At 43.8% G+C, this 24,231-nt stretch overlaps 1 protein-coding gene across 6 annotated transcripts in view; it reads right to left on the bottom strand.

Annotated features, from left to right (window-relative positions):
* The window catches only part of CADM1 (cell adhesion molecule 1), a 329,783-nt gene that overhangs the window by 66,368 nt on the left and 239,184 nt on the right, over nucleotides 1-24,231 (bottom strand). For all 6 annotated transcript variants that reach the window (XM_047879035.1, XM_047879034.1, XM_047879032.1 and 3 more), the window contains exon 2: nucleotides 1,224-1,370. In XM_047879035.1, the coding sequence (XP_047734991.1) occupies nucleotides 1,224-1,370 (147 nt within the window). The remainder of the gene's footprint in view (nucleotides 1-1,223; nucleotides 1,371-24,231) is intronic.

Below are 24,231 nucleotides of genomic sequence, written 5' to 3' on the forward strand. Positions count from 1 at the left end.
TGCTCATAAATCGTATCAGATTTTCCATTGGAGTTCGGCAAAATGAAAACAGAAGGAAGGGCAGGCTGTGAGGATCCTCTGGACGTCCAGGGACTAGGATGTACTCCCCTTGAAAAAGAGTGCTTCCAAATTATGAAACCCCCCAAAAATCATTATTAGTAATTTGAAAAACAACATGGAAGCAATTTAAAAACATTTGACAACAAAACAATCCCATTTGCATTTAACTTGGATGCATCTTTGTATCTGGTATGGTTGGAGGTGAAGCTTCCCGAAGCCCACGACCCAGGGCCTCCCAAAGCCTCAGGCCCCGCCTGCAGTTTTCCAGCTTCAGCTTCAGCTTCACAACAGCAAACAGAGGAGGATAAAGTAGGAAATCAGAGTCACCACAAAAGTAACGTTTGTGGGCTTTTCATTCATTTCAAACATTCACCTTTAAAGTCCTTCTACTAATTTTGGCAAAGGCTGGATTCATTTATAATGACCAAAGTTCACTTTAAGAATGAGTAGCTCCTCTCCTTTGACCTTCCTTCACCCTCTTAGATGCTCCTTGGGTTTATCAACTCTTTCCACACTTCCTGAATGTTCTGGGGCGTTGGGGAGGAGGAGGACAAGTAGATGGGAAGGGACGTTCCTCTACATGTGCTTTGATGAGGTACCGATGTTCTCAAAGAGCAGCTTTTTGAAAGACCTGACTCTTGGTCTTGCTAAGCTCAGACATCCATCTGAACCATTTCTAGGATATACAATTGAGTTTCAATGATTAGCTTCTGTGATATCATATTCGGTAAGGTTCCAGCACATGGTAACCTCCATCTACCAGAGGCTATGGTGATAGGAGAGTTTGGTTTTGTCTCCATAGGCACAGATTGCCTTGGAAACTTCAATCTTCAAACCAAACAGATTGCCCTTCAGAATGCTATATTTTCTTTGCCTTACCCTATTTGAGTTGTTGTGTCCGGGACTCAATTGCAATTCACCTTGAATTACTACAATCAATTCCTATTGCAAAGTAAGACCGCTTTACTTTTAAAAGGGACCATTCAAGGTTTCTATTAAGTAGAAAGATTATGATTGCATGTCTCTTCTTCCCTCTGAAGAATTGACTAAACTTTAAGCATCTAACATTAAATTTAGAAAAGGAGGCCTTGGCAATCTCTTTATCAAGACAACATGTAGGAAAAAAAAAGTTGCCATCTAATACTATTGAGATGGAAACTTACGCCTGAAGTCCCTGAAATAAATGGTCTGCCTGTTGGGATTCAGCAGCTGGATCACAGAGTCGTCACTCTTATTGACTTGGCAGCTGATGGTCGCAACTTCTCCCTCGATCACTGTCACGTCTTTCGTAAACAAATTCTGTCCATCGCCTTAAAAAAAAAAAAAGGAGAAAAGAATTTCCATCGATTAAAATTTGGCTCATGGCTCAGTTAAAACGAGAAGCAAGAAGTGTGTTAGAAAATGGACTCCAGAAGCAACACTGGTGTGGCTCCCTCACTCATCCCAGAGAGATCCAGGGGCCAAATGCAACTAAGCCTGGAGTCAACGCGCTCTCAAAAGTGGGGATGCCAACGTTCCAGCTTCCGCTATGTTATACCAGTTAAGGAGTGTGTTGGAGAGGTACAGAAAGGTCAGAGAATTCACTTCTCTAAGAAGCTGCAGCTGTCACAAATGGAGTGGGGGAGAAACATATACTCAACCTCAGCTCACACGCCCTTGAGCTAAGCTCTTTGGTTGCCTCACAGAAAACTCAAGGGACCACTTAATAGAAGTAGGGGAGGAGGGCTCAGTAAATAACTTTCTCTTGTTAGTGGCTGTCGACATTCCCAAGGTGTAGGCAGGTCAGTTGTTTACTGAGTGGGAGTGAGGACCTACCCAGCTAGGACTCTCTGGAATCTCCAGCAAATCCTGGGAGAGCTTAGAGTTCAGTCTGTTCTCTGCTCTCGGAAACTAACACCTTGCAGACTCACCGAAAGCCCCAGGCAGTCCCAAACCATGCCCCTTCTGCAGCTTGCCCATCTAGCCACTCAGAACATCTCTTTCAGAACACATCAAAAAGTTAAGGGTTACAGATCCACTGATACGGGCTTCTCTCCAGATCTGCTCTAGTTTGTTGCTTCTAAGATTAGTGACAGTGGCCAGCGTGCCTCATGAATGTCCCACAGGATCCACAGCACAGGTAGGAGGAGAGCAGAATTCAATTCAATAGCAAAAGATGAAGCAACTGTTGAATGTCCAATTCTGCACCTGGAATAACAGAGGATATAGAAATACAGGACCCCGTCCCAGCCTTTCAGAGGCTGCAATGTCAGCTGGGGGGGGGGGGGGGCAATGGATACCTAATCTTCACTTACGGAACAAAAAATGCAGAATGGGCAATGGGTATGTACAAAGGTCGGTCGGGAAGATTGCTTTTTGGCTGGATGATCTCAAGTAAGTTATTTCAAGTCCCCGAGCCAGTGTCTCATCTGCAAAATGGGGACAGTAAATCAAAGCCCTCTCCCAGAGCCGTTGGAAGGATTGAGGAAGGTAGTAAATATAAAGCGTTTAGCACTGTGTCTAGCTTCTTATAAAGCTGAATGAATGAGAGCTGCCCTCCTCATCACCATCATTTCTGTAGTTGTCAAATCCAAACATTTATTAGGCGACTCCACATGCTGGGGGGTAGTGTGCGTGCAAGAACGAAGGCTCACACTCCCTCCTCTCAAGCTCTCTAGGTAATTACAGATCAGGGTGGTTTATTCACTCCTCCCGCCAAAATACAAAACAAAACAAAACAACAACCCCAAAACAACTTTGTCACATTTAGAGACAAAGGTCAAAATAAATCCTATTGCAAAAGAGAGAGAGAGAGGGCGCGAGAGCGCGCATAAGTAGAGATGCAATCGTTGTAAATGGAGGATATCCACCTGCTATCGTATTTCTGCTGAAGGATCCTTGTTTGCCAGGACACAGCGAGGAAGTGTGAGAAGGGTGTGAGATGGCATTAAGCCAAATCCACCTAGAAGCAGACCAGCCTCTGACAGAGGATTAGAAAGGAGAGGACTAGGGGTTAAGGACAAAATTATTAGAGTCGCAGATAAAACAAAAATTCTTGGTGCTCGAGGAGTAAACCGAATTAACCCAGGTGTGCGAACGCAGGCCCCCAGGGCTGGCAGTGAGCGGAGAGGGTAAATATTCCCTAGCTTGATCCAGCACTGAAAGCTTAGTGGGCTGAACAATGTTATAGAGTAACAACAAAAAGAAGACGTGATCAAAAAAACCAAAACCCAAACCACAAAGGAACGCTTATTTTTTCCTCTGTGGATTACTGGGACAGACACGGAATTCAGAAGCCAGCTGGAGGGAGCGGTGTAGTCCCAGATTTGAGAAAAGAACAAGGAAAAGGGAATTCCTGCCAATCAAGCAAGCTTTTCAAGGTGGCTTTACTGGCCCTGGAAAGAGTATGTACAGAAAGGACAACATGCTAATTTCCTCGGGGTAACCCAATCCAGTAAGAAAATTAAGGAGACGTGAAACCGCACAATTCCAAAGCTGTGTCGGTCTTAAGTCATGGGAGTTGCCTTGAGGAGATTAGAATACCAAATGGGGTCCACTGGGGTCTACTGGGCCATGGGCAGAGATTTCCTCTACCTAAAGAAATCTATTGCTAACATAAATAAGAATCTTCACTTTATAGGAGGAACCTAAAGAAAGGCTAGCTGGTGATAGGCCTTAATCCCCTCAACATAAATCAAGGCCTTACACTTCCTCACCACTACCTTGTAGGTACTGGAATTTATTAAAGTCAGTGGCAGTTCCACTGGACCCTAATAAAACAGTTACTGTGGAACTAACTATACCATTTAATTTCAGTCTTTCCTTGGCATGCTAGTATATGCTTTCTGAACAGCGTCTACATCCACGTTAAGGCTCTCAAACATTTGCACAGGAGACGGGGACAAAGAGAAGTTGACCATGATGTTGTGTGTTAAGCAATTAAGGTCATAAAACGGAATCAGAGGAGTTTTGTCTGTTAAAAAGTCTGAACGTTCTTTTTTTTTCTTTTTAACTTTTATTTATCTATTTATTTGAGAAAGGGGAGGGGGGGCAGAGAGGGAGAGAGAGAATCCCAAGCAGGCTCCGCGAGGGGCGTGGGGCTCCAACTCACAAACCATGAAGACAGTGACCTGAGCCGAAATCAAGAGTCAGTCGCTTAACCCACTGAGCCACCCAGGCTCCCCAAAAAGCCTGAACATTCTTAATTATTACTCAGAGTTAAGACAGATCCCTTTACTGTGTTGTCACTGAGTAAATCATTCAGGTAGAGTTTTTGCCCTTGTGTGTGCGGGCAGAGAATGTGCTCTGCAAATCCACGGTGGTACCATCATCATTACTGTGTTATTTTTTGTAACTGCTAAAGCCAACCTAAAATCCAATGTCTCCGAAAATGACGGATCCTAGCTATGTTAACATGGTCATAACACTAATGTTAAAAAATTACAAGCGATAGTGAAATATTTTGCTCAAAGAGATCAAAGCGCCTTGGCTGACGGTGCCCAAGAACGTCACTGCAAAAATCACCAATAAATTGTACGGATCAGCTGGACAGCAGTTATATTAAATAGAACTCCATACTTTGAGGTGCCGTAAGATGGCCGCAACGGGGTAATAATGACCTATTTATTTGAGGCAAAGAAAGTGAATGGCAGTGATGAGAATATATGTATGTCAGTACTCTTAACTGCCTGAAGCCTTTATGTAAAAATAATTTCTGCTCACAGCCTCAGATATTTCTTCCAAACAGAAGGGTGCACTGTGACTTGATAAATTTCCCCTTGAAACAGATATCATGACAATTAGGTTGTTGCAAAACACAACTTGATCTGGAGTAGAAGGGTACACGCAGGCAACATAGGTGCCTTTCTTAAAATAATCCACTTAAAAAAAAAAAAAACCTTGCTGATTTTCTAAAACTCAATTAGCAGATGTACTGTCAAGGCAGAAACAGCACATGTTCTGGGCAAAAGAAATCAAGTAAGTACAAAATACTGTCGCCATTAAATAAGGGTGTTAACAGCAAGGTAATTTATTTTAAGGGCGGAACAATGTCTGACATGTATAGACATTTTTGACTGCTAATTCGTGTACACGGGTGAGGTTTAGGAGACAGAATCAAAGTGGATTTTCATTTATACCAATAATAGTATTCCCTATAACTTCTCTATTTGCTACCCCCACCCCCCCCCACCCCTAATTTCTAAAAACACAACACTGGCACTGGAGAAGCCTGTTCACTCACGAGCAAGTTTCCCGTAGTAAACTAGAAGTTGCTAGGACATTTATTTACAAGACAGACAAAGCACATTGTCTAAGAAAAGAAAAAAAATTTTTTTGATTAGTAAAGACCATTTCAGCAGGGTTGGTTAGGGCTGGAGGGAGGGTGGGGGTGCCGTTGGCTTATAAATCCCTTATTCAAGTGGCTTAACTCATGGATTCTTTCCTGAAACCTCATTTTGCTAGAAGCTCTATTTAAATGGTGTTACACCACACACTAGCATCGACTGGATTCTACTCCATCCACAATATGGCCACCTGAAGGGGGTGACGGAGCAAATCTCAAAGCCAGAAGCCCAGATGAGAAACGGGGAAGGGAGCACACGTCTACACAGTGCTAGGCACTGTGCTGGTCGCTCTGCACACGTTTCCCTCTCAAACTCCTGGAGTTCTCAATACCCCCACGCCAGAGACTAAGAACCTGAGACCCAGAAACATTCAAACAAGTCTCCTAGCGTAATTCAGCTAAGTGTCAGAGCCGGTGTTTGAACCCAGTTCCGTCAGCTTCTCTGGACCCATACGGTTTGTAGTTTTTAGCCAGCCAACATCGGGATCGGCTGCCAAGGTTCTACTGGCTCAGCCTTGGAAAATTTACTTGTTTTTAAAGAGGGTTATTTCCCTACGAGCAACTTCTGATATATTTTTTTTTATTTCCATAATTTACCCAGAACACAATTACACACTTCAAGATGAGAGAGAAACTGTCCTGAATGTAAAACACCTTGTTTACTACCGCTTCTCTCTTTTCAGCACTCAGCACACTTTGCCCCTGGAGAATGCCTTTATTACCGGTGCGTGGCGGGCATTGGCCAGCACCGAGAGCTCGCCCCCGCGGCCTGGCTGTTGATCAAGAAAGCACTTCATTTACACCGGGGGAGTCTCTCCAGTCAAGTCTATAATAAAAGGGCAAGTCATAGTTAGAACAGAATTTGGTTTATACTATGGCAACTATGTAAACTCTTACTGACACTGAGGAACGCCGAGCACTCTTAGGTGGGAAGATAGTTTGCCCAGAGAAAGAGCAAATAGAGTCCCCTGACCGACTCCTTCAGTAGCAAAATCGTATCAGGGAAACCTTTTTAATCCCCCCACCTCTGCTATATGTTAGACTGAACCTCACATTAAATCAGCACAGTCAGGTTGTCTATCAAAATAGGCAAAAGTCAAACCAAAAATACAGATTGTTTAAAAAAAAAAAAAGTCCTGCCAATGATCAACGTAGCCGTTAACTTCAAGGAGCCATCACAGTTCTGGAAATTTTGCACTAATTAAAGGCTCAGGACGATGAATTCTTCTCCTCTAAGAGGTATCTAAGTTTAGACTTTCCAAAGAGTCAAAAAACTTGTTTATGAGAACTTTATATTTTATTAGTCTGTGAGCCCTCTGTGTCTTTAAAACATTTTTTTCCCAATGTTTATTTTATTTTTGAGAGAGAGAGACACACACACATACACACACAGCGTGAGCAGGGGAGGGGCAGAGAGAGACACAGAATCTGAAGCAGACTCTAGGCTCTGAGCTGTCAGCACAGAGTCCAACGCGGGGCTCGAACTCACGAACCACGAGATCATGACCTGAGCCGAAGTTGGACGCTCAACTGACTGAGCCACCCAGGCATCTGGAGCCCTCTGTGCCTTAAAGTTTCAAATGGCTTTCCTCCATTCTCCTTTCTATGAGATCCCCATTTTTATAACCATGTTAAAGTATGTGCGCAACCCTTACCTCTACCCAAACAAAACCATCACCAACAGAGGCCTGGTGATTCGTGGGACGCTTCTGAGAGCTAGCACTAGAAATCAGTACATTTCAGGAAAAGAAAATTAAGATTCTGTTGAAACCCAGAGGGAAAAAAAAAATCTTTCCAAATGCGTATGTTCCCCCAAGTCAACGTAAACACAGTGTTCACGACAAATCATTAACAAAGCCATTAAGATTTGATTTCTATCTAAGCAATTATTGTCAGCATATTTTGTACATTTCCTTTAAAAGACTCAATCCTATCTTTCAATTCATTAAACTGTTCCTTGCATTTACAGCGTTTTATATCAAATCAGAAACCTATTTGAATTAATAAGAATTACAGTAAAAGTAATTTGAAAATAAATTATTTGAAGTTCAAGCCACGAAGGCTCTTGATGAAAGCGTTTAGTCCCATTTAAACATTACAGGAACGTTTTCAGTCATCCAAAGTGTAGACGAGAGACAGTGAGAACCAGTGTCCAAAAGGAGGAGTCCATCAGCATGCACCAAGGTTAAGGGCAAGACCACTTCAACATAAATATAATTCTTTATTTCAGAGAGAGGTGATACTTCAACCTTTGTGGATACTTGAATATTTATTTAAAATCAAAAGCATTCAATCTGTCTGCTGTTTACAAAGCTTCTCTTAACCTTTTTGATCCCCGTCCATGTTCTGCTATCCCAAACAGTGAAGTTGAAATATGTCGATTGTCTGTTCCAAGGACTGCTACTCCTGGTCAAAGTAATTACGAATGCGAACTGCACGGCTCATAAGCCTGGAGTTCGAATAAACCGAGTCCACAAATAACTGCAACATCGACCAAAACATTTCATTTGTGTCCCCTTCTTCTTCACAGAATGCTTATGAAATCAAAGGTCAACAGAACTGAAAGGAACAGGGGGATCGACGCTCTCATTTCATGGATGAAGATACTGAGGCCCGGCCAAAAGCAGAGGCCACATCTCCTAACGGGTCACCGAGGTATTTCTGTTCTTGGCTATTTCCGAATAACATTTATGGATTTGTTTCTAATTATAGAAGTGATAGGTGCTCAAGGTTTTTTGTTTGTTTGTTTTGTTTTTTTAAGCTTTGTTTTACAGGTAGCATCTAGAATGCTATATATCCTATGGTATGGAGATGGTCAGGATCTCATTAAAAATCTCCTACAATAGAATTAGTGTCATGTCACTTGAGCTTCTGGAAGGAAAAATACACCAAATTTAATCTAATCTCCTTTTATAATCAGTTAAAAAAAGGTGAGGCAAATTTTTGAACGGCAAGCTAAAGAGTAATCTTCCTCAGTGCTGGTTTTTTCTTCAATTAAAATTGTTGATTTCCCCTGAATACAAAACAAAAAAATATCATCTGACACCACATTAAGCTATTCATGAATATTCTGTATACACATTCTTGTTTAGTTGACTAATGGCAAATTAACGCTCTCTATTTTAGCTTAAACACATACTATAGGTATGTTTGATTAGCATTGAATTCCGAAAGCTGATTACTATGCATGCTTTGATTATGTAATTACATAATAGAGTATAATGGCTCCTTTGGAGTCATTATGATCTATATGGCAAATATGTTTCAGTTTTGCTATAGTTTAAATACACGTTGAGATGACAGCTCATAACAAGGCTCCACTTTTCAGTCTTATCAGCTAAATGGGCATTTCCCCATTCATCGTAACATCTCCTTGACACCAATTAAGGCCTATTGTGTCAGGCTGCATGCACTCTGAGAAATTCCCTTTGTTTTCTTGGCATTCAAAAAAGGACATTAATTTAAAAAGCTGTATTAAGCAAAAGGCCTGGTTTAAAAAAAAAAAAAAAGGCTGAAATTCCATCCTTCATCCACCCTTTGAAAGGTCTGCAGGGAATCACATCTGGTTCATCAATCACTGTTCAGAAAACCACAAGGGGGTTAAAGATGGAATTTCACCTTTAACTCCAAAATGCACATAATGGGAGATCAGCCAAGAATATTGATGCTGGTGGCCATGGCTGGCCACAACGCGTTCAGCTCAGGGTCTAACTAAACATCAACCACACCAAGTTATACAAAGGTCCAGTTCTGCAAATCCCTTGTATTTTGAAGCTGCTTTTGGAAGGGGTAGCTATGAAACAGCACAGCCAGATTTTACCTCCACGGTTCCCAAGGCTAATTTTTGATGGATCCAAGGCCAACAAAATTTACCTGGTAAAAAGATTTTGGATAATTCCGCCATCAACTTAGAAACCGGAGCCATCGGGTTTTAAAAGAGGACAAAACGTTATTTTAAAGCATTACGTTAAGTTCCCCCTGTCCCCATGAAATCCTTTAATCTTGTACTACCTCATTTGCAAGAGTTGCTGTTTCTGCTCTTTGCTTCCAAGAGAGCGATCCCCGATCCATGCGGAACCAAAGGCGCCCCGAGTCTTAACTTTAAATCAAGCTGTTTTTACCTTTGTGTCTATTGGTTTTCAACATTAGGGCTGAAGAGCTGAGGTCAAGCACAGTCCAACTGGTATTTACATATAGGAGGAGAATCTCTTGTGTGAAAGGAAACATTGATTAGAGGTGTGAAAACTCTTTCCAAGGAAGACAGGGACAAAAGAAAGTACTTACAGTGTCTGTGCCTGTGCTATTTCAATTGTAACCATCACATTAGCTGCCTTCCTGCTAAAAGACTCTGAGCTCAATAGGACTTTTTAATCAGAGCCCCCAGCACTAAAGGGGCCAAGCAATGATGACTCTTAAGGTCTAAGCTGCCGTATCCCATAAAATGGAGAGGTGCAATCCCCTCTATGATGATGTTTATCGGCAGTCCTAGCCATCCACTAAGGACTAGAACCAGCTTTCTCACTAAATTTCGCTTATCAAGGAAACGAAGGGCAATCAAAGAAATGAACGTACAAATAAACTATAAAACAGAGTAATGATCACTGAATTGTTTGGCTCTTTACACTGAAAGGTGAAAATCCTAGACTTGTTTTCGCCACAACTTCCTTTTCATAGCCGGGCAGGTTTTGTAGCTTTTGGCTGAAGGCATCTGTTTTTGGAGGGAGGAGAGCCCAACCCTGAAGAAAAACTCCCCCCCCCCCCCACCGGCGGACAGGTTTTACGAGAATTAAAAGAAGAACCCTCGACGTCGAAAAGTCACTTTTATTTCCTGGTTAGGACGGCAATGAAGTCACCCTGTGGGAAGAGGCCTTCTAAGCCTGCTAAATCTGCTTAGAGGCTCTTGGGAGAAAGGGGGCTCTTAAAAATGTTCATGAAAAAATAACGACCGCCATCCAACTTGGACTTTGGAGGAGAACGATCTGAAGACAGAGGCTTCTTACAAAACTAATTGTGTTGGCAAAGCAAGTAGTTTCTTCTCAATGGATTTGATTCTGTGATGCTCGTTTATGGCAAAAGAAGAAAAAAAATGAACAGTTTTAGACTGAGCTGCTCCACAGCAATTCAAAGCTGGGTGGTGTTCCAGCATTTCAAAACAGATTATTTCTCTTAGACAAAATGTGAAGGCTAACTGTTGATCTTGTGCCTCAACCGCTCTGCTAATGAACTGATAATATGATATTCTATTCCCTGGGATAGATCAAATGGCGACTTTGCAGAGGGAGAGCTGGGCGTGCGAAATTCTGCTGTCTGTGCGCATGGGCTATTGGGGAAGAAAATCATATTCCACCAGGGAGAGATCCTGGAGACAGAAGCTGGTAGCTGACAAAACGCAGGTTCTCACACCCTCCAACAGGGTGGTCTTGGGTCCACACCAGCTCAGGCCTGGGATGACGGGAATCAACAATCTTAACTCACATACAGAGCTATCTACTTTTCCCAAACCACAGGCTACTCATAACTAAAGGTGAAGATTTACATGATTAAAACTCAAAATACATACTGAAATTTTTGGAAACCCACAAAGGAAGATGTAAACATTAGGTTATATTATTCCTAAAAAGACTCAAGGCAACTTGGACTTCTCTCTTACCCCAGAAGACCTATTAACAGCCCAACCATTTGTAACATACACTGCAACGGCCTCCAGTGAGCTCTCACCCTGCAAGGAAATACGATGTTGCCTCTTTTTCTAACCAAAGGAAAAATCTAGCATTTCAAGGCCATGTGGATGGCCTACTCTACTGTGGTTACTTTTACGTAAGTGATATTTGTCAATGCCCCTAAGTCACAAGCTGATTAGAGATGCAGCCTGTCTGTGACAGTTGCGGTTACTAACTGCTCCTCTGTAAAGTACTTTAAATTGAATTTCCTTAGGACTCCAACCTCAAGTCTCAATGAAGAGGGCCCACGTACTTCGCTTATTTTTTATGCTCTGATTTTAAGCACCTAATTTAATATCATTTTCCCTTTGATAAGAGGTACCATGATTAAACTTGGGTCATTTTTTGCTTGAACTCACTAAAAGCGGATTCTTCTTTTTTTCTTCACATTTGCCTCCAGGACGTCAGAAGACTAACAATAAGTATAAGATATTTAAAATCACAAGGCTATAACATGTAACAATAATTATTATACACAGGGAAGAAGAGGGAAGTGACGGCTTTCCTCCAAGTCTAGAGGCAAGAGAAACAAATTATTTCTTTTCCACAGTGTTCATTATTATTTAAAAAAATTTTTAATATCCTGAAAGCTCCCACTATTTCCTGAGGGGGTATTATTTTAATCATCGGCCTGGTAACAATACCTAATATATTTTTTAAATGTTTTCTATGTGCCAGGCGCTATGCTTCTTTACATTTTCTCATTTATCCCTCGCAATAATCGATATGGGGTTCATTTTATTTTAGCATCCTCCCCATTATACAGACGAGGAAACAGATTTCGGGAGGTTAATTGAGTGGTTGGAACCGATATCCGAACCCGTGCCTATTTAACTCTAGATCTGGTGCTATTAACAATTACACGATATTAGTGAGGCTTTATGATGCCAAAAGAACAGAGGGGAACTACTGGAAGAATCTACTGTATCTCATTTCTGTGATTTAGGAATAAAACTAAAGTAATACTCTAAGCACATAAGGAAAGCTTAGCAGCAATCAGTGCGTTCTAATATCACAACACTCATAAAATGAGCTCTACGTGCTCTATACCCACAGCCTAAAAACACTGGCCCTTCGGTATTTAGCGGAAAGATGCCTGTTCTGCCAAAGGGTCCGAATTCAAAGACAGCTCAACTGCACCTTCAAGCATTTACAGTATCTGCTTCGAGGGTGTTCATTAGTATTGACAAGCTACGTGACTGAAATTTGGCTGCAACAGCAAGCCTCTCTCTACATCTCCTCGTTCATTTTCCCTGCCAACAAGAGCCATTGAAAATCTTCCAAATTTAAAGCTTAGAGCCGACAGGACAAGCGAGTGAGGATATCAGTTGGAACACATCAGATATGGACTTAGAGTGAATGTCAGCTTCAACTGACATTACTACAGAAACAGAAAACGAGGACATGGGAGGCGATGGAGGTTTCATATTCTCATTCTAGAGAGTACCCCGAGTGTGTGTAATATGGTTTGTGCAAGAAACAGCTGTAAACCCATGATAATCATCGTGCTGAATAATGCTGCGACATTCAACTTACTCACATCTCCTACCAGGAAGCCAAGTAGCTTCGGACTATTATATGAACTGACAATTTCTTAGCTGGAAAATCGGGGTCCGTGACTAAGGCCCTTATTGGTAAGTTATTCCCTGTATCCTCTGTCAGTCATAAAGCAAGTGGTGGTGTTTTTCACCTCTGGGCTCTTGAGTTGCTGGTCGCAGCTGAGTCTGGAGGGGGCATGCGAGTGAGAAAGCTCCTGTGATGTCAGGGTCTGAAGAACGGACTGTCTATGGAGAGTGGCCAAAGGAATTCCAGATTCTACTTTTCGTGACTGTTGAGACCCTCCTCCCCCCACCCCGCAAAGCCTGTGTCAGATACGCACTGTAACCATCTACACTGGTGCCATCATAAAAAATGACTTGATGAGCATCATCTGAGTGTGGGTTGCTGGTTAATCGCTGAAATTAGAGACAAGTGACAAGGACACGTGCCTGGTCTTTCCCTCGTAAGTGGGTACTGGAGGAGAAATGAGACCATCAGGACTTGGAGAACAGGAGTTTGTGCTGTGGTTTGAAGCCTACTGGCGGGACAACTGGGAGCAACTCTGAAAGTCTAAATCTGTTTTTAGATTTAGAAAGGGTAAACAGTATCTTTCTCCGGGGTTGTTGGAAGAATCGAGGGAGGAAACACATGTCACGGTTATTTTTTTTGTAAGCTCCAAAAAATGCTAAGTAAGTGACAGAATCTTCTTCACCAACTTCTTCATTAGCATCATCACTAACTAACCCTAACCCTAACCCTAACCCTCTGTCTATATATCCAGGACCTTCCAACAATTCTGACAATTGTCCAGAATTCACTGCAATTTTTCCCATGTCAGAGCTCTAGCGATTATTCTTTTCATTTTAAGGCTAACTTAAAAAAAAAAAAAACAACACAGAGCAAATTAAAAACATCTTCATCACTTACGTTAAAGGGCAAAGTAAAGCTGTCCCAAGAAAAGTATAAGGCAGACAGCACGTGCAGGCAGAGGGCTGGATATCTGAAATTAGGTTCAGTTTACAGCATTAAACACATGACTTGTATCTGGGTTTCCCCCATTTAACTGTAGGACCGCGCTCGTAGTTCTGAGGACAATCCTGTGTCCTCAGGATGTGAAGGGTCACCGGTGTCAGGTTACACAGCATCCTCAGTGGGAAACCTGGCTGCCATCCTGAGGGATTAGAACATTGCACAGAAGTGACCCTTCTGTAGCACTGGATCTCTAAATGCCACAATTAAAGTGAAATGAGGGACGCCTGGGTGACTCTGTCGGCTGAACATCCGACTTTGGCTCAGGGCATGATCTCCTGGTTTGTGGGTGTGAGCCTTGCGTCAGGCTTCGCGCTAACAGAGTGGGGCCTGCCTGGGATTCTCTCTCCCTCTCTCTGTCCCTCCCCTGCACGCTCTCTCTCTCTCTCTCTCTCTCTCTCTCAAAAATAAGCATAAAAATATTAAAAACAAACAAAATGGAACAAAAGCAATTTCCACAGAGCTTGTTGACCTCCCCACTTTCTTGTCCTGTGCTTCCATCCAGGGAAGACCCCAGGAGTTAACGGAATGTGTAGGATTACCAGGCCTTTCTCTGAATAATCTCAGCCACTGAGGCCTGTGTGTGTGTCCTCTGTCGCTTCCCTCCAGTGCTGGCTGTCACTTCTCGCAGACGATTCTTTCCTTTATCATTAAGTGCAAGAGCTTTGCGAAAGCTACTGGCGTTGAGATCTTTCCTGCTTATTAATGAGTCCCTGGGTGTGTCCAGGGTATCTGAGGTCTTTAGAAACCTAACCTTCAACTAAGTGCTGTGCTACTAAGCGTGAGGGGGTGTGATTTTTTTCCCCCTTCGTGTGACACTGGAGGAAAGAAAAGTGCATAGACAAAATAATATTTGGTTTAGTTCGACAATTACACTTTGACACTAATAGACGTTCTTAGGGAAAAATAGACCTTTGGATGTAAGAAGCAAATCAATAAAGAAATTGGGGACTGACACTAGGTATTGACATTAATTTCTTATATTATCATTACTTGATCCAAACTACCCATTACTATTCTATTTATAAAAGCAGGGAAGCTGACCGTGGAGGAATCCCTACCCGTCCTGCAGGATCCAGCTCAAAGTCATTAGCTTTCTCTGTGGAACCCCGATGTCTCCCCAGGTTTCTAGGCTTCTGGCTCATGGTGCCTTGTACTTGCCCTGGTCTCCGCACTCACTACGCTGAGACTCTGTGGGCTGTCTCCTCTTTTTGATGCTGATCTGGGTTCAAATGTTGGTGCCAGACTCTGGAGAGGCTCCTTTAGCCCCCTAAACCTCAGGTTTCTCACATGTAGTACAGGCATACAAGTATCTCTCTCCCTAGGTTATTCTGAGAACCAGATGAGACCAGCAGCCTGTTTGTGCTGCAGGAGACTTGGCACACGGGCCGTGTGCCCCCCAGCCTAGGTTCCTTCTTCACCTTTGTGTTTCCAAAGCATCACACAGTGTCGGCTTACACAGCGATCGTTTGGTGCAAGCTTTCGAATGAAGCTCCTAAGTGGAAGGGCTGTTTTAAGACCTTCACAGGTCACGGACACTCTCATTTTAGGAGAGAAATAAAAAAAGATTAAGGTGTACCATGCCCCACCTTAAGTATAGTTTTGAATAAAAAATTGCAAGTGATTTCTGTCATTGTGCTTTTGGAATGGTAATTCCAACTGCATATTTCGTTCTGAAGCCAACAGTTCTCTTTGGCACGGCTCAAACGTTTTCACAAGGCTCTTGGAAAGACATGGGCCCTAGTATTGTGTCTCTAGTGCTCGACGGAGAAAGAACCCGGCTTCAAGAAGTTCCCGATGTTGAGGGAGACAGACACATGTACACACAATGACAACACGAAGTGGTATTCTAACGTGCTGTGGGAGCCTGGAGGAGGCCGAGGGGGGACGACTCCTTCGGGGTGGGGGTACGGGTCCTCGAGTGGGCAAGAGGAGACATTTCAAAGAAGGACCATGACATGTTTAGAAGAAAGGGAAGAGTGTAGCGCGCTCTGAAACGTGAGAGGAAGGGACGCTTCCTCTGGGAAGGTCATTAGGTCCAGGTATTGAAGGGCATGGTATGCCAGGCCAGGGAATTTGCACTTTATCTTGTAATTAATAGGGGGCTAGTAAGCAATTTTAATCCAGGAGGTGATATGATCACACCTGCGTTTTGAAAGATAATGTCTAGGAGGAGAGGGAGGGAAGACTGCAGGTAGGGAAAGGGCCTGAGCCAAGATCAGTTAAGAGACTCCTGCCAGAGTGCTCACAGCTGATAAGAGCCCGTCAGGAAGTACGGGAGAGGACAGCAGAGCCCAGGGTGGAGGAGAAAGAGCAAGGAGATGAGAATGTTCGAGGTGAGTGAGGCACATGGGCTTTCGCATCAGCACGTTTTCCATTCTGCAGAGGGGAATGACTCTTCCTTTGTCACCTCAACGGAACCCCAGTGCGTGGTCAGGAAAGACCAGCAGCGAGCTAACTTTATAAAGGAGTTAGAAGGCAAGTGCACACACATTCTCATGACTTCTGCTATTCGCTGCTGAGATGGGTTTTGGTAGCACTCACTGGTACCAGAAACATAATCAGGGAACCTGTGTCCCGCACTCCCACCCCCATTAGAGCCCCGCTATTCAGCGTGGGAACAGCGGCAGTTTTGTAAATCTCAGGGATGTTATTAAAATACAGAATCTCAAAGTCATATCGGACCTCCTGGGTCAGAATCTGCATTTTAACAACAGACTCCGATCGTTCATATGCAGGGTCTGAGGAGCTTGGGCCTAGAGCCCAGGAATTCTAATTGCTCCCTGACATCGTGTGCACAAACAGGAGACTGCTGGCTTACCCAAGGAAGACCTTAGAACAGGGTGTGTTCCTCTAACAACCTGTTTCAAGGAAACTGGTGCATCAGTGAGTCATGGGATAAAGAAGGTCATGAAGCACTACCAAGTGATTCTCCAGGGACAAATGTGGCTTCAGCAACTTTTTTTTTTTAATGTTCATTTATTTTTGAGACAGAGAGAGACAGAGCATGAGCATGGGAGGGGCAGAGAGAGAGGGAGACACAGAATCCGAAGCAGGCTCCAGGCCCCGAGCTGTCGGCACAGAGCCCGACGTGGGGATTGAACCCACAAACTGTAAGGTCATGACCTGAGCTGAAGTCGGACACTTAACCGACTGAGCTACCCAGGCACCCCTTTTTGTTTTGTTTTTAATGTTTATTTACTTTTAAGAGAAAGAGAGACAGAGTGTGAGCAGGGGAGGGGCAGAGAGGGAGGGAGACGCAGAATCCGAAGCAGGCTCCAGGCTGTGAGCCATCAGCATAGAGCCCAATGCGGGGCTCGAACTCATGAACCGCGAGATCACAACCTGAGCTGAAGTCGGATGCTCAACCGACTGAGCCACCCAGGGGCTCCTCAGCAACTTCGTATTTAAAAACAGATTTTGAAACGTTCAAGTTCGCGCAAAGATAAATTGATGCGGATCATTCTCAAAGTCAACGGGAACTAGAATCTAGTATTCTTCCTCGAGTTTCACAGAGGAACCGTTACACAAACGAAAAATCCTCTCCCACAACAGCTACCCGACTGCAACCAAAGCCAACACATTATCGTGCATTCCGCTGCAAAAACTGTTGTAGCCGGCAAGCTCCCACCTAGTGGGTCTGTCAGTTCACACGCGGGACCTGCTTCATTTTCACTTCTCCGGTTTTACTGTTACTGTACGTTCTGTGCCAGTGCGTGTTGAGCCGGTGGTGACAAAACAACAAATAGGGAAATAAAGCAAGTGGTCCACAATGAAAACCGCAAAGAGGCTGCTGAGGTTGCGACAAAAGTGATGAAATCCAACTACGTGATTGGAAGGGAGGGGAGAAAAAAGCTCTCCTACCCATTACGGCGGGCCTTTTCACTCTGCGTCTGTAGACAAAATTTGCTGCAAAAATACAGGTAATGACATAAACAGAAGCTTAAGAGAAACAGTAAGAGCCTTAAGCTGGAGGCGGAAAAGAAGCGGGCGCAGAAAGAGCCTCGTAGAACGCTCAGGGGAAGAAGAGGTAAGCAAGTGTCACTTCCCCGTGGCCTCTTAATGAACATCCACGCATCAGCCCGGAATGCGCCCTGCCACCCGGACCAGGCTGATGGCATCCTTAGCAGCTGCTCCGAACACTCACCTTGAAAAGCTTGGGGGAGTTGCTTCCTAACATTCTGAGGCTTTATGTACCCAGAATTTCAACCCGTGTGTAGGTTTCCAAATAAGCCTTTATAATTTTTTTTTTTTTTTTTTTTTTTGGTTGGGGGAAGGAGGGTGGGGCAGCACAATGGTCCTTGCCACGTCTTATAGCTTCTGTTCTTTCTATTTCTTAACATAGGGCAATCGCAACTGGCTGGCACTTCATTCCCCCGACAGATTTGTTCTCGTCTGAAGGCTTTCGGCATTTTTACCACCGGCGCGCCCAGATGCCTTTACTGCGGTGGAAGCAGATCTCTGAACGGTTTTCTGCTGGGTTACTAAAGTGCAGTTTCAGAGAGAATAATGTTCTGAATTTGGGGCTCTTAAAAAAGTCGTTAGGTTTATGGGCAGTCATGCTTGTCACATTTAGAGTGTGAATTACGTACTTCATGGAAACACAGTTAAACCCCCACAGTTGTGCGCAGCCATAATTTCTGCAGAGAAAAGACCAACAATCGGGCAACTTTATTACTACTACTTTTCATGGATAAGATGCCAAAATCAACCCTCTCAACATTATAAGGTAGTTTTTCTTTTTAAAAAAGTTTTTTTTTTTTAAATAAAGAAAAAGAAAAAAAGAAAACCCCTAATGGGCTACTTGCTGTTCTGTTCACTTTTTAGATTTGTCAATTTTTGAGTGACTGCCAGCACCAGGGACGCTTTGTAGCACCTTGTACTTGGGATATAATAAAAACATGAAATGATTAAAAATACTGTGAGTGTAACTGCAGAAGGGACTATATATTCTGGGCCCCAAGGAAGGCCGTTTCTTTACAGAATCAGACAGACTCCATTTATGTTATTAAATTGTAGCACTATTCACTGTCCAGGCTGGAAGCTTCCCGACATGTCAAAAGCACTAATATGTCCAAAGCACATATGAGAACATTAACCTTTAGAATGCTGGTGTCCTCTTGCCTTATAAATCAGGACTGCGGGAATTCTATCTCCTGTTCTAGGACATCAGTTACAGGTCACAAATGTTTATCGGTCAAAAAACTGATTCTTTTTACCACTAATTTCCCTATGAATACTAATGATTAAAAAAACGATGAGGGTTGTAGAGTTCATAAACAGAATGATTCGTATACATGGTACGACTAAATAATGCAAACAATAAAAGCACCAATGAAATGCTGCTGCTTTGAACCCTAGCTCTGTGCCAGGCACTGTGGTGGTAGTTTTTTGGTTTTGTGTTTTTAAAGGAAAGGTTTTTATTTTGTTATTTTAATATTTTATTCCTTTATTTTCAGAGAGAGAGAGAGAGAGAGAGAGAGAGAGAGAGAGAGAGAATGTGAATGGAGGAGGGACAGAGAGAGACACACAGAATCTGAAGCAGGCTCCAGGCTCTGAGCTGTCAGCACAGAGCCCGACGTGGGGCTCGAACCCACAAACCGCTAAATCATGACCTGAGCGGAAGTCAGACGCTAAACTGACTGAGCCACCCAGGCACCCCACTGTGGTGGTGGTTTTGCACACATCTGCTCAACTTTTTTTGGAACGCATCAGAATTACCCAGAGGGCTCACTTGCTGCCCTCCCCCACCCCCCAGGGTTTCTAATTTGGCAGGGCTGGGGTAGGGCCCGAGAATTTGCATTTCTTTCAAGTTCACAGGTGCCCGATGCTGCTGATCCAAGGACCACACTCTGAGGACTGGCACACATAATCTCGCTGAATCCTTCCCCCAGGGCCCTTTCACAGATGAGGAAACTGAGGCTCAGAGAGAGGTGCTACACCGCTTGCTAGCTGTATAGATGTGGACAAGATACTGAACTTCTCCAGGTCTCTAGGGGGATGACCATTCCCATGAGAACTTTCCTCGTGGCCACATCTTGTCCTTTCCATCTACGTGTCAGCCCCCCGACTTTATCCGAACGTTAACCCGTGTCCCCTTTCTGCTGCCCATTCCTAGTGCTGTATCGCCTCCGATCTGTGATCTGCCAGCAGTGTTGTGATTACACGTCATGCCTGTCTTTCTATTACTCCGATATTGATAGATACAATTCTGTGGTGATGTATTGCCTGCCCTTTCAAAGGTTACTGCCAGCAGATGCTAGGGATCAATACGGTTCTTATCTGTCACAAACCACAAGAAAAGCATGGTAAACAAGGTTCAATGAAAGGCCTGTGAACAGGTCAAAGAGACAACTCGGAGGTGCACCGCCTCACCAGCTTCGTTGCCCTACAGCCTCTCCGCAAGCTGGCTTTGGATCTCAACTCTCTGTTTAAGATTTGGGTCATGTAACATGGCGGTGCTCAGAACCAGGCCCTGGGTCCAAAACCAGCCCTGGTTTTAGCCTGGCTCGTCACGGACACTGGGACACGAGGCCAAGAGGCCACAACTCTACTTTTGTTACACATGCCACCAAGATCAGTGAGATATCTGAGCTCTCTGGAGGCAAGGGCTCAATGAATCCAAGGAGGTATCGTAGGTTCCCTTATACTTTTTTGTTGCCTCCATCCATCTTTCAATAGGCAAGGTCCCAGCTTGGGGGAAAATGAAGGTAAAAAGGCGCATCTTTTTTTTATTTCTTAAGTTATTTTATTTATTTTTAAGAGACAGTTGGGGAGGGGCAGAGAGAGAGGGAAACAGAATCCAGTGCAGCCTCTGCACTATCAGCACAGAGCCCAACGCGGGGCTCGAACCCACAAACCTCGAGATCGTGCCCCGAGCTCAACTGACGGAGCCACCCAGGCACCCCACATCTTTTTTATTTTTTAGATGCTGATAGCTCTCTACATAAGAAAACCACATGATAGTTATAGATGCCCTAGAAATCTGTTTTGGTTTTATTTTACTTTTTAATCTTTAAGAACAAGCAAGTCAACTTTCTGATTTTCTTTTCCTCCCAAGGGAAGAGGCGCTTTATCAGAAGAAAACAGGCCTAGGGCCCCCCCTCCTCCCCCCACCCCCAACCTGTTAGAGGCCTGCCCCTTTAAGATGGAGTACAGCCCAAGTGGAGGAAAGGAGCGTTTCCTCAAAGGGCTCCAGGCAGGGATTTTGCCAGGCCAAGGGCCCCGCTGCTCTTCTGCGCAGTTACCTCCCTCTCCCACTCCTGGCTCGACGCCTTTCCTCCTCATTTCACCTTGGTTCCAGACTCCCACTTGCTCAGTCCTACCTCAAGCTCTGGCACCTTAGTCAATTAACTTGCTTCTCCATCAGTCTGGCCCATCCTCAGGATGACAGCTCGTCTTTACCCTCTTCTTTGAAAGTGCTTGGACTGACTTCTCTGGCTCGGTCTTAGCACAGCCTCTAATGACCCACGTGCACAGAAGAAGCCTGGGCGAACAGGGCTTAGCACTCTAACAACTCTGCCTTCCCCGGTTTGCAGCCTGAGCTCGCCGTCTCAGGAAGCTGCCAATGCGGCCAGAGGGTCTCCATCTTTGCGCCTCGTGGCCCCTGGGTGGCCTAGGTCAGACCTACGTTTTCAGGGTGACGATGGCTACGGTTGCTGACAGCGGGTCAAATGGCCGCATGAGGATGGCTGACACTGACAGATGGCCGTGCTCGTCCCCCACGTTGAAATCAATTTTAAGAAAAAGATTGCCAAATGCTTTTATTGACACTATCGGTATCTTGTAGGAACTGGCAACGTACAATTCATCCACTTGCTACCCAGGCCAGGTAGTTTCCAGCACTTAGAGGGATGTGTAAGCTGCGAGAGAGCACCCACCAGGTGGGCCCAGGGTCCCGAGGTCGTACCTATCGTGGGCACGAGGTTTCTCCTTCATAAAAACCACCGAATATGTTACTTAGAAGCAAACTGAGAAAGAGTGCACAAAAATGAAGCTATTACGAAGTGATGATTTTTGCCTTTGCCTAGCTTTCCTGAGCTCTGGAAGGATTCTCATTTTACTGAAAGCATTTGTTATTCAACGACTGCATTAGGAGTCCTGGGACCTCTACACCAGCGATTTTAAGAATTAATACCCTTCTCAAATTTTAACTTTCATGCTAATTATTAAATCATACATTCTGATGGAAGTAAAAGTAAAACAAAAAAGTGTAAGTAAGAAAATCCCATAACTCTGAGATAATTATCACTGATATTTTAGTGTGTCCCTTTTTCTCGCTCTATATGGAACGTGTGTGTCTAAAATTCTTAATTACTGTGTTAGAGTACATCATAGATGCAGCCCAGAAAAGTCGTTTAGAAACAATCTGAATATATATGAAGTGACATGTCTAAGTTTTACGATTTAAAAAAATGCTTCAATGAAAATCCTTCTGCATAAATATTGGTTCTGATTTCAGCGTATTTTGAGCACATCTTCATAACATCAAAAATTTCATGTACTTCTATGTTTTTACTATTCAATTTAAAGAACCAGCCATCTATCTACTCCGTGCTACGTATTTTTTGTTGCTAAACATAACTCAAGATAATGACTCCAACCTAAAGGAATCTGAAGATCCTTTGACCCCCTAACAAACTCTGTGGCATCCCTTAGGATCTGAGGCACATAAAACAGATGATTTTATTCTTACTTTTAAGGCATTCAGAATCTAAAATAATGAAATCACCTTCAAAATTTAAGTCACGGGTATGCGATTCCTATAGAAAACACTGAACACACTTGTAATGAAGGATTAAACGATGGGTGTACCCCTATTACGAAGGGCCATCAGGGAACCTTCACGGTGTCTCACGACTGGGTTATGTGCCAGCCCCGTGTGCTTCCCTAGCACCCCACTCGGCTCATTTCCACACTCGTGCCAACTGCCACATGCCCCACGAAGCTGTGCCACTAAGAGAAGCAGGTGATCAGCAACTATTTCCTCGGAATCAGGCGCTGTACCAAGCTAGGCAAAGGAAGGGCGCCCACTTCTCTCTTTTGCCACTATATCCTCCGCATTCCCCACATCTGGCATCTGGCAACAAATATTTGTGGAGTGAATGAATGAGTAATAAGAGAATTAACCTTACAACTTCATTACCTCAAGCTTCCCTGTGCTCTTGAGATGTTTGTTTGTTTGTTTGAAGTAACGTTTTGACATGCTTTAAGACTTCTAGAAAAGTGGCAACAATAATACAGTGAGTTCTCATATACTTCCCCTAACGTCAACACCTTACTTATCAGAGCTAAGAAATTAACATTGTATGACGCTACTGATATACTACTGCATCTGCTGGACAGTCTCAGGAAGCACTGGTCAGAAGGTCCAGTAGAATGCCCCTCCGGTCAGGTTTCATGTTCTCTCCTGAGGGGCTGAGATCATGGCTTTAGGGAAGAATACGGCAGAGGTGATGGGCCCTCCTCCTCCCATCAGTACCGGGGGATACAGAGGTACGTGATGTAAACCCTGTGCCCGTGGCAAAGGTGATGCAGGCCGGGCTTCTCCACCGGGAAATGACTACTTTTCCCCTTCCATTTGGTAGGATCAGAGCCACTCAGGTCCAGCCCACACTCACGGGAAAGAGGGGTATTCAGCTGCACCTCCCAGAGGGAGAGGGTCAAAGAATTTGTGAACACACGTGCATGTTAAAACCAGCAGAGCAATTAATAAATATTTGTGGGAAGATACTTTGAGGCCATGTGACCATCCTATTTTTCTCCTTAAACTTTCACTCATTCGCTTGAGCATTCACTGGTGGATCCTGCCTGCAGTAATTACTACTGTGGTGTTCAAGTGGCAATTTTTTGTTTCTCTCGCTCCTTTCATTGAAGTTCTTCTGTGTAGAGTTTTCCCTTTTCTCCTATTTCCTCCGCCATTTATTTAGATTAGTACGGACTCAAATGGATGTTTATTTTATTCTTCACTTTATAATCCAATACTAGTGTTATTAATATTAGTGTTCCAATTGCCTCACCTTTGGCCACTGGGCGCTCATTCTGTTATCCCCAGCATGACAGTTAGGGGGAACTTAAGACGAAGCTATCAGGAACCAATGGAAACAGCCAAGCCAGGAAAAGGACAGAAGAGAAAATGAGCCAATGGAATGACATTTTAGAAACAGATTTCCGAAAAAGATAAAGAGGGAGAAAGTCCATTGTTTCAAAGCAAGGACAAGAACAGCAGAAGATCTGGGGATCTGCTCTAGTCTGTGTCTATACATCTCTTTTCCAATCCCAGCGTGACAGTTTACATTCTCCTAAGGCAGCTGGGTGGTGAGGGCACAGTAGCAAGAGGGGCAAGATGAGATACAGAGTCAAATTCTAACAGACTTAGATGCTCCCTGCAGACCGCTGCCTCCACCCCGTATGTTTAAATACTACTCAATTAGGATCAACATTCATTTTTTATTGATGCTCTTCTGAGACAATGGCTCTTTTATCTGTGTTTTATCTTCCAGCTACATTAAGACCAAGGACACTCTCACAGAAGATCTAAAGGAGGAGACCCTGATGAAT

This window comes from Prionailurus viverrinus, chromosome D1 (assembly GCF_022837055.1).
Source record: "Prionailurus viverrinus isolate Anna chromosome D1, UM_Priviv_1.0, whole genome shotgun sequence".
NCBI classification, from domain to species: domain Eukaryota; kingdom Metazoa; phylum Chordata; class Mammalia; order Carnivora; family Felidae; genus Prionailurus; species Prionailurus viverrinus.